This window comes from Lathyrus oleraceus, chromosome 7 (genome assembly GCF_024323335.1).
Source record: "Lathyrus oleraceus cultivar Zhongwan6 chromosome 7, CAAS_Psat_ZW6_1.0, whole genome shotgun sequence".
NCBI lineage: Eukaryota > Viridiplantae > Streptophyta > Magnoliopsida > Fabales > Fabaceae > Lathyrus > Lathyrus oleraceus.
Window position 1 is genome coordinate 188,626,344 of NC_066585.1, and position 11,141 is coordinate 188,637,484.

Here is an 11,141-nt window from a genome sequence, read left to right on the forward strand (position 1 = left end):
GTTTATTAAGGTTTGTTTTTCTTATAATTTTGTTATCCTATTATATTTTTTTATATCTAATTCTAAAATAAATGTGTGTGTAACTCTGAAATAAGTGTGTGTGTGCGCGCGTGCGTGTGTGTGAGTGTGTGTGTGCATGTGTGTGCGCGCGTGCGTGTGTGTGAGTGTGTGCGTGTGTGTGCGTATGTGCGTGCGTCCGAACGTGCGTGTATATATGTGCGTGTGTGTGTGTGTGTTGTGTGTGTGTGTGTTGTGTGTGCGTGTGCGTGTGTGTTGTGTGTGTGTGTTTTAAAGGAATTTGTATCAACGCATAATTTAAATTTTATAGGAGAATTATATTGTAAATCAAATATACTCAATTTTTTTAATATTATATAGTAAGTTATAACTTTTTTGTCACTCAAAAATATAAATTGTGTCTAATAATTTATGCATACGTCACTACTAACAAAAAAATACTTACGAATTTTTCAGATTTTAATATCATATGACTTATATAAGATCATAAGAATAACAATATAAATTATTATAAAATATCTCTCATTCCCTTTTAAATCAAACATATATTTAATTAAAATTTCTCGTATGCCTTCCTTCTTCTCCCTATTTTGGTGAATCAAACATATATGTAATTAAAAAAATTCTCCCAACTCCCGCTCATCCTTCCTTAAAATCTATCTCCTCTTCTCCCTTTCATTTGAACCCAACACTAAGTAATGGAAGGACACCATAAAAAAAATATTGTCATGGTGAGGTTTTGTGTTTCCTCATTTTTTATTTGTATATGCACCTTATTTATGTGTTAAGGAATATGTCAAAGAAAATTGGAATGGAGAAATGAAGGAGTTTTTGTTACAAAGTGTGAAATATTAAGTGTGATAATTAAGAATAAATTCATGGCCATATTTTATGAAGAAGTAATTAAGAATGAATTCATGAGCATGCTTTGTGAATAAGTTTCTGTTACCAAGTGAAATACTAAGTGTAATAATTAAGAATGAATTCACTAGTCACCTCAAAAGATAGAGAAACAGGAACTTTGAAACTATGTTTTGAGATGTACATTTGTTGCTAAAAATTGAAATTGTGTTGAGATGTGACACATCATAAAATACTTGACATGTCAAAGTTGGAATTACATGACATAAAAGTGATGACATGGCAGCAATAGAGTTTGCGACTTTTTTTAATATATTATAAATAGATCCTACTATTTTAATTGATGGCTAATGAAAACACAAATTAATATATAAAATCATATATTATAATTATGTATAAAATTCATATCCCAAGATTATATGCTAAAAATAAAAGAACACTATTAAAATAGATCAACTTATAAACCAAATCTATTTAATGATACGAGTAACCTTCGGTGAATCTAACATCTAACACCTTTATTTTGATTTGATAATTAGCATCCAGTTAATTTAGCTAATTCATATTATCATAATTAATTACCTTTTCTTAGTGAGGATTACGAGTTTTTCGCCACCTTTTACCTTCTACCTCAAGATTTTTGTCACATGAAAGAACATGTACCACTATGTTAGATAACAATCCTATCACAATCTTACAAAATTTATGTTGCTACATTTATCAACTAAAGAAGATTTCAATATTGAAGGAAAAATAAAACAAAGGTATCAGTGATTGTTGATTAAATCCGCGAAAATGAACGACTTGTTTTCAAACTCCTTCAAGAAATACACTGATTTGAAGGAACAAGCTTACATTGATGATGTAGAAACAGGAAATAGAGAAAGTGTGAATCTCGACAAATTCTTTGAAGATGTCGAGAGTATAAAAGCAGACATGAAAGCAATTGAAATGTTGTATAGGAAAATACAAGAAGCTAATGAAGAAAGTAAAACCGTGCACAACGCTAAAACAATGAAAGATCTTCGCGCCCGAATGGACAAAGACGTGGAGCTAGTTCTTAAACGCGTTAAAGTAATTAAAGGAAAACTCGAAGCGTTGGATCGGTCGAATGCGGCTAATAGAAAGATTGCAGGGTGCGGTCCAGGATCATCGGCCGAAAGAACTAGAACGATGGTAGTTAGTGGATTAGGGAAGAAACTGAAAGATATGATGGATGAGTTTCAAGGTTTGAGAGCAAGAATGCAAGATGAGTATAAGGAAACAGTGGAGAGAAGATATTTTACAATAACGGGAGAGAAAGCAGATGAAGAAACCATAGAGAATTTAATATCGAGTGGAGAAAGTGAAAATTTTATGCAAAGGGCAATTCAAGAGCAAGGGAGGGGACAGATAATGGACACGATATCGGAAATTCAAGAAAGACATGGCGCTGTTAAGGAAATAGAGAAGAATCTGGTTGAGTTGCATCAAGTTTTTTTGGATATGGCTGCTCTAGTAGAGTCGCAAGGGCAACAACTTAATAATATTGAGAGCCATGTTGCACATGCTAGCTCTTTTGTAAGAAGGGGGACAGAACAACTTCAGGAGGCTAGAGTGCAGCAAAAGAGTTCTAGGAAGTGGACATGTTATGCCATACTTCTTGGTATTGTTCTTGTTATTGTGATCTTGTTTCCATTCTTGACATCACTTATACCTCATTTGTTAAAAGGAAGGAATGAGGTACCAGTGAAGACTACTCAGGGAAATATTAATTGACTCACGTGATTCTATGATTCTAATCATGATTTTAAATTGCGGCCACGTCATGGTATGGTATCTGAGATGTCAAAAAAAAATTTGATCTGGTGACTCATATGGTGGTCATAAAGGCTTTGATAGTTCCATGGTGTTGTCAATTGTGGTCTAATTGCATCAACATGCAATTTTCTACCGTTTTAAAGATCAAGATGCTGCAATTTAGGACTTTATTTTTTTAGAACATTATATCATCTACTTGTACAACTAGATTTTGCATTATAAGAGAAATTGAGGTTTGAGGACTTACAAAGTATGTCACTTTCTTGAACCAAATCATGCACAAAATCATAAGATTGACAAATTTTTGTAACCACTGAACACATTTGAATTAACTTTCTTTCTTTTCTTTTATTACTATCATTTTTTTTGCAATTAATTTTTTATATTGTATTCAAACAGATTATGTCTAATTTGAATTTAGATAATTAATGAATTTCAATTGAAAATATATTCATTGTTGTCGAATTTTGTTTATTTTTCCGTCAAACTTCAAATTATTATGATTCTCTATTTTCTGTGAATATAAGAGTTAAGACAGAAAAAACATCATATCTAAACGAGGAATAGTGTTTATATTTTAAAAAAAAGGATCAATAGTCATTTTTTAAAGATTATTCTCAATATAGATTACTCTCTTTCTCTCCTTTATTATAATATGTTGTTGATGATGATATTCATTATGTGTTCATATTTTTTAATCATGGATGAGTTAAATTTTTTTTATTGTTTTTCGGTGAACAGAGTTGATTTTGTAACACTATTTTAGTCTCTGGTTGTTTGCTTCTTTCATTGTTGTTGAGAGTTGTTATTGAAGGACATGTATGCTTTTTACATGAACTTGCTCATCAAATTGATTTATATGTTTTAGATAAAATTAATATTGCTATGTGTATGTTTATGTACTAGGGCTAAAACAAAAACTAAATTTCTCTTTTGAGTTAGAAAGCTCCTCCCTTTTCTAAATTGTGCTAAACATGCATCTTTATGCATGTGTTACAGACCATACAGTAGTATTTTTTAACGTGTATTCTTTTTTAAATTATGCAGTGAAAAATATTGATCCACATGAGACTGAGCCAATTCAAAGAAAGCATTCATTCCTAAGCAATATTCAATGAGATGCAATTTGTCGAATACTGATAAATTAAAGTCATGACGGTAAGTTAAAACGCGTAACTGTTGTAAGGTTGGTTTTATATTATTCAATCTTATTTATCGGATTTGGAAGCAAATACATGAAACCGACGATATTTTCAATAAAAAAAATAAAAATTTATGGTCGAAAAAGAATTGAGATAAATATCAAAAATGGGTGTCATGTTGCATTGAATAAGCGAAGTACTTATAAATCTCTAGGGTGTGCCTTAGTTGTTAATAAGAATAGATTATTGATTTACAATAAAAAGAAGTGATTTTGGATCGATATTCTAGCAGATTAAGATTATATTTGAAGATAAATAATATGAAAGGATGTCTTAGATTTTGTCTATCTCTACCGAAGGAAAGTAGCATTTCTCGTTATCTAAAGTTTAATTATGCGTATAATATTGTATATAGTGTCCAAAAAAATACAAGTATGTGTTTTCCCTGTCTGCAATGGTAGGGAGACTTAGAGGTCCTAGTAGGGATATTACAAGTTGGGATGGTGAGAGCTAACTAATGAAGGCGAGTAACCATTTATAGTGATTTTTGAGATTATTTGAGGGACCAACTAACATGAGGTGAGAGACCCTGATGGTGGTCGGCGCTGCTGGATTGCAGGCAAGCGATTAGCTTAACAGTGTTGGGGCTACTAGGAGCGTGGAACTCTCTACGTAGTAGTTGAAGGTGAGAAAAACAAGAGGGGGGGGGGGGGTGAATTGTTTTAGGAATTAAAAGCTTTTTCAAAAAATAGAACACACATAATTTTATACTGGTTCGCTTAGAAAACAAAGTTACTCCAGTCCACCCGACCAATGTGATTTCGCCTTCAAAAAGGACTTAATTCACTAATCTTGAAAGATTACACAACCAATCGTCTAAGAGAATGATCTTTTAGCCCTCTCAAGTATACAGACTGCGCAGAGTCACTTGAGGAACAAAAATAATTTAAGCAAAATAGAGTTGTAATGTAAAGCGCTTCTAAGAGTAAGCAAGTATTACAGAAAAGTATTAGAACAAGAGTTTTCACGTAAGAGCAGCAACTCGTGAAAAATGAGAGAATATGAATGAAGTTTCTGTGTGTTGCATATGTCTCTCTAGTGAGGTAAACTGTCCTTTATATAGTAGTTGAGAAGGACCGTTGGAGTGATGACAGAATCTTGGTCTTTGATGAGCATTCAATGTCATTACTTCTGTGTTTCTTTCTATAACCATTTTGTCTCCCTTTTAAATTCTTTCTTAAAATACTTTCTTTTCATAGTGAGAATCATTTCCGTTATGCTTTCTGGACTTGTGAATCTTTATCAGAGTCTTGATGTACCAAAGTTATTCTTTAGAGGATGATCACGTCTGTCTTTATCAGAGCTTCTCAAAGTACTAGTCTACTAGAGTATCAGAGTCTACGACTAGTAGAAAGTTGGAGCTTCTGGTTCTGTCTTTCTTTTGATCAGAATCAGAACTTCTTGGACGTACTTCTTTCTCAGCGGCGTCTGATCCTTTAATACTTTGTATCTGACATACGTTTGTATCTGATATGTGATCAGAGTCCTTCATGACTGTTCAGAGTCCTGCATACTTAGAAAAAATCTCGTTAGAGTGCCATTTTTGGTTTCATCCTTTGTTATCATCAAAATCTTAGAATTCTATTGTAGAACCAGTTTTGTTCTTACAATCTCCCCATTTTTGATGATGACAAAACAATTTAATTTAGAGATGAAACAATTTTAGAAAGGAGTCTTAGATCAGATTTGTAGTGAGCTCCCCCTGAGTTAGATCTGGGAGTTCAGAAGTTCTTATCGGACCTCCCATGGTTTGGTGTTTCTAGTTACTTTCCTGCATATCTTTAAGTTATAATGTTTGCAGAGTTTGAACGAAATTAGATATGTTTTCATCAGAGCTGTTTTTAGTTCTCCCCCTTTTTGTCAGAATCAAAAAGACTTAGTAAAAAGATATTAGCTAAAAAGGCTGATATGGACAAGTAGCATTTACAGGAGCAAGAAACATCGAAAGCAAACATGAAAACACAAAGCAACAAGTAGAGCAGATAAAAGCAACAAGCAAATTAGAAAGAACAAAGAAAAGTCCTAGGTGCCTAAGGGTTTGGTGGTGGAGGCATCCTCTGGAGCAGCTGGGACAACATGTTCTGAATGTTGACATTGACAGAATCTTGTTGGTCCAGTCTGGCTCGAACTACCTGTTGTTCTTTCTGCAGCTCTTCAAAGGTCTTCAGGACCAAAGGGACGAAGGTGGAGGACTCCCCCTGGGTCAGTGCATCGTTTCTGACTCTAGCAGCAAACTCTTCAGCAAGACGGGCTTCTTCTTCATCGACAACTTTGGCTTTTGCCTCAGCTTCAGCAGCAGCAGCATCAGCAGCAGCATCAGCAAGAGCTTTGGCTTCAGCTTCTTTGATCCTCTGAAGTTCTTCTTGCCTTGCTTTCTCTTCAACTTCCTTTCTTGCCCGCTCCTCAACTTCTCTGGCTAGACGCTCCTAGAGTCTGATCTCAGCGTCTCTGATGAAGTCATTGCGGACTTGTTCAGAGAGGCCTTTCAGCTTAAAGGCTTCAGAAGTCATCCAACTTATCACTCTGTTCCAGTGAGTCCTTACAGCGGAGGGATCATCACTGATGCCAGAGTTGATGGTCAGAGACTTGACCTTGTCAACTGAAACTTCTGCAAAACCTTTAATTGCTTCCTCAAGGGTCAGAAGGGTGGTTTCTGGTTCAGAGGCTTGGGATGGAGAAGTGGGGGGGGGGGGGGGGCTTAAGTTAAGTGTGGGAGTTTGTGGGTCAGCGGAAGGAGTTGGTTGGGTTATTTCAGAGTGTTGTGGTTGGGATGGTTGTGGTTCATAGTGGATTGGCTCGGATGGTGGAGGGTCAGAGGTGGTTGTGTTTGGGTTTTCTGGGGGTGGAGAGGTAACTTCTGGTTTAGGGCTAGAGTGTGTTGGCTGTTGAGAGGCCAGAGCACGGTTTTGAAGCTGAGCCAGAGTTGGGGAGTGAGGGTCAGAAGGTTCAGTGTCAGATGAGAGGGTGTAGTATGGTGGGGATTGTGGAGATGGTGATGAGGAGGGTGAAGTGGTTTCGTTCAGCATTTCTGCTTCTGAAACAGGTAGAGATTTGGTAGCAAGGTTGAATTTTTGAGAAGGTTGGTTAGATGGTCTAGAGATTGAGGGAGGAGTTTCAGAGGTTGTGTATATGGGCGAAGGTTGAGAGAGTGAGGAAACAACTGGTTTAATTTTTACAGAAGGAGGGAGAGGTACAGACTTACCAGGTGATCCAACCAGAGGTAATGAAGGTCTTGATCCAGATGGTTCTCCCAGCTTTGCTCTCTTTGCCTGCTTTTCCTTCTCAGATGGTTCTCGTGTCCTCTTCATGAAATCTGGAGGAAATTCGGGCAACCAGTCTAAGGTGAAATATGAGATGTCTACTCCTTGTGTTGCGCAAATCATCTAAGTAGTACATGACTACCTCTGGAGGGTCGATCTTTGAGAACAGATAGAGTCCATTTGGGATCTTCCTCTGATCTTTAAGAGCTTCCCAGGAGGTGTCCAGAGTTGGTTTGACCCTTACTTGATTAATAATTCCCATGCTCTTCAGATTGCGAGCGTTCAGAGGTTTTCCAGTATCTATCATCACGTCTTCCATGAGTCGGAACTGTATCAGATGGTCCACGAGGCCACTTTCAATCAGCACGTCAGATATAAGTCTCCCCAGAGGAATGTAATTCCTTATCTTCATGATGTTTCTGGTATCTTTCACGGAGTCTCTAAGATATTTGAAGAGGAGTGCAGGAAGGCAGAGCTTCAGACCCTTGTGTATGCAGTAAAGAATGCATTTCTGGTTTGTGTTGATATAATCTGAGGAGTTTGAGGTTGGGCGGTGATGGATGGTGCCTAAGATGATCTTCAGCCATACCCGGAGGTTCTGATGTAGTTCCTTGTTCTTGGAATGCTTGCCTTCAGCATTCTGTTGAAAAATGGTAGGGTTTATCTCATGGGACAGATACTTTACCCTAGGATTGATGTTGTATATGCGTCTTCCTCCAGTCTTCTCCATGCCTAGAAGAGCAGCAATTGATTTTTCTGTGATGACTATCTTGACTCCCAGAACGTAGGAGACAATGTAGTGATCGTCAGCGTCAGCGAACCTCCAGAATTCTTTTACCAGGTTTGTGTAGACTGGGCCATAGAGACGTTGGAAGTAGTTTTCCCACCCTTGCTTCTTCAGTTCATCAGTGAGATCGACACCATTTCTTCTCATGCTGTCAAAATCCACCAACGTTTCACACATCACTTCTAGCTTTTCAAACGGTGTTGCAAGATGGATATGGGGCTCACGATCAAGAATGTGAGGTTCTTTGTAAATGGGAGTGGAAACGACGCCGGTGACTGCTGGGTTTTGATGGCTTGAACTTGGAGCTTGCTCAGTTGAGTTCATCTGTTGAGAGAAGTTGTACACAGACTGTTGTTGAGAATCCATGAAGATCGTTGGTGAACTTGAAGTGAAGGTTGAAGAACTTGAGTAACGCTGCAGAAATGCCTTGAGAGAGAGAGTAAAACTTAAGGAGAGGGTTATGAGTGTTTGTGAGTGAAAAGTGTGCAATTGTGAAATGAAGCGTTTAAATACCCAAATTAGGGCGCATGCAAAACGACACACAAAAATGAGTTTAGCATAAAAACCAAGTACGCACGTTAGAGGGAGAATGATTACAGTTCATAAATGATGTCTAATCCCAAAATCAGCACACTGCTCGAGGAGATCTCAAGATACTGTTTCTTGATTACTGCTAGACAGCTGTCTAGAAGTTCCAAGGTCAAACGCATGATGCTCCACGTGTTACTTTATCTGATCTTCAGGAATACCAAAGGGTTGGTTCCTGGAGATTTCTAACTCAGATGACTTCTAACTGGTAGTAGTATCAGAGTCAGATACAAAATCCAGCTGTTTACTTCAGAGTCTTATTTTGCTAATTCAAAGGCACATTTTATTCAGGACAATTTTGAATGTTTAGATTTTTTAAGATAAAGGAGAATCTATCTTCAGCAAGGGGTTTGGTAAAGATGTCAGCCTATTGATGGTCTGTATCAATAAATTTTAACATTACTACCCCTTTCTGAACATAGTCTCTAATGAAATGATGTTTTATTTCTATGTGCTTAGCTCTGGAGTGCAAAATAAGATTCTTACTTAGATGACAACAGTATTGTCACAAAAGATAGGAATGTTACTCTCAAAGATTTGAAGATCCTCTAGTTGATTCTTCATCCAGAGCATCTGAGTAGTGCATAATGATGCTGAAATATATTCTGCTTCTGCAGTGGACAAGGCTATGGTTGATTGTCTTTTGCTGGCCCAGGATATCATATTCTTTCCCAAGAGCTGACAATTCCCAAATGTACTTTTACGTTCCATTTTGTCCCCTGCGTAATCTGCATCACAATAACCAGAAAGTCTATACTCTGATGTTTTCTCATACATCAGGCCCATGTTAGGAGTTCCTTTTAGATATCTGAGTATTCTTTTAACAGCTGTTAAATGAGATTCTCTAGGATCTGATTGGAATTTGGCACAAAGATAAACACTAAACAGAATATCAGGACGTGTAGCAGTCAGATAGAGAAGAGAGCCTATCATACCACGATAGAGCTTCTGACAAACCTTTTGACTAACTTCTTCTTTTTCCAGAATGCAAGTTGGATGCATGGGTGTCTTGGCAGGTTTGCATTCCGCCATTTCGAATTTCTTCAGAATGTCTTTTATGTATTTACTTTGATGAACATAGGTGGCTTCTGAAGCTTGATTGATTTGAATTCCTAGAAAGAACTTTAGTTCTTGCATTAAGCTCATTTCAAATTCTGCCTGCATTAGCTCAGAGAATTCTTGACACACAAAGGGGTTAGCTGAACCAAAGATGATGTCATCAACATATATCTGGCATATCATGAGGTCATTATTAATGTTTTTACAGAAGAGTGTAGAGTCAACTTTCCCTCTGATAAAATCATGTTCCAGAAGAAAATTACTTAGCCTTTCATACCAAGCTCTAGGAGCTTGTTTTAGTTCGTATAAAGATTTCTTAAGTTTAAAAACATGTTCTGGACAATTTGAATTTTCAAAACCTAGAGGTTGATTGACATACACTTCTTCTGATATATAGCCATTGAGAAATGCGCTCTTGACATCCATTTGATATAGTTTGATAGAATGATTTACATCGAAAGAAATAAGTAAGCGAATAGATTCTAACCTGGCGACTGGGGAAAAGGTTTCATTGTAGTCAATGCCTTCTTGTTGACTGTACCCTTGAGCCACCAGTCGAGCTTTATCTCTGACGACTTCGCCTTTCTCATTTAGCTTGTTTCTGAACACCCATTTGGTTCCAATAATGTGAGTGCCTTTGGGTTTAGGAACAAGATCCCAGACGTCATTCTTTGAGAATTGATCAAGCTCTTCTTGCATGGCTATCATCACAGGAAGTAGGCTCGATCAGAGATACTAGTCCCAGAGGGGTTTCTTCAGGTATCTTGAAGGTTGACCTAGTTCGGATAGGTTCATCTTTGTTTCCCAGAATCAACTCTTCAGATATGTTGGGGCGACTTTTTGATTTCTTTTGGATCGCTGGTATATCAGATACTTCTGGTGCTTTGATCTTCTCGTCAGAACCTGCAAGAGTAATCTCCAGATCTACAAGTTTCTCAATTAGCTTTGACTTTTCAGGGTCAAGCTTATCATCAAATCTGACGTGAATTGATTCTTCCACAATTTTGGTTTCTGTATTGTATACTCTGTAGCCTTTAGAGCATTCTGAGTATCCTAACATAATACCTTTTTGTGCTTTTGAATAAAACTTATTCAGATGTTCTTTAGTATTCAGAATAAAGCAAGAGCATCCAAACGGATGAAAATAAGAAATGTTGGGTTTTCTTCCTTTACACAGTTCATAGGGAGTCTTTTCCAGAATAGGTCTTATGGAGATTCTATTCTGAATATAACACGCTGTATTTACTGCTTCAGCCCTAAAGTGCTTAGCCACATTTGTTTCATTGATCATGGTTCTGGCCATCTCTTGGAGTGTCCTATTCTTCCTTTCTACAACTCCATTTTATTGTGGAGTTCTAGAACAGGAGAAATCATGGGATATTCCATTAGAGTCAAATAATTCTTCAAAAAATTTATTTTCAAATTCTCCACCATGATCACTTCTGACGCTGATGATTTTAGAGTCAAATTCGTTTTGCACTTTGGAACAGAAGCTAGTGAATACAGAGTGAGACTCACTCTTGTGCTTTAAGAATTTTACCCATGTCCAGTGACTAAAGTCATCAA

At 37.0% G+C, this 11,141-nt stretch overlaps 2 protein-coding genes across 2 annotated transcripts; one reads left to right on the forward strand and one right to left on the reverse strand.

The window, feature by feature from the left end:
- Positions 1-1,674: 1,674 nt before the first annotated feature.
- On the forward strand, positions 1,675-2,637 carry LOC127102822 (syntaxin-124-like). The gene has a single exon (XM_051040151.1). It carries the CDS (start codon positions 1,675-1,677, stop codon positions 2,635-2,637), a length of 963 nt encoding a protein of 320 aa, XP_050896108.1.
- A 493-nt stretch (positions 2,638-3,130) lies between these two features.
- LOC127102823 (uncharacterized) lies at positions 3,131-8,252 on the reverse strand. Its single transcript, XM_051040152.1, has 4 exons — positions 7,772-8,252; positions 6,499-7,194; positions 6,014-6,168; positions 3,131-3,193 (listed from the first exon to the last, which is right to left on the reverse strand). Exons 1-4 carry the CDS (start codon positions 8,250-8,252, stop codon positions 3,131-3,133), a joined length of 1,395 nt encoding a protein of 464 aa, XP_050896109.1.
- Positions 8,253-11,141: the final 2,889 nt, after the last annotated feature.

Coding starts and splice junctions, on each gene's coding strand:
- LOC127102822 (XM_051040151.1), top strand. CDS start 1,675: ATGAACGACTTGTTTTCAAACTCCTTCAAGAAATACACTGATTTGAAG.
- LOC127102823 (XM_051040152.1), bottom strand. CDS start 8,252: ATGAACTCAACTGAGCAAGCTCCAAGTTCAAGCCATCAAAACCCAGCA. Junction 7,195..7,771: donor TTTTCAACAGAATGCTGAAG/GCAAGCATTCCA, acceptor AATTTCCTCCAG/ATTTCATGAAGAGGACACGA. Junction 6,169..6,498: donor CCTTGAGGAAGCAATTAAAG/GTTTTGCAGAAG, acceptor CTGCTGCTGAAG/CTGAGGCAAAAGCCAAAGTT.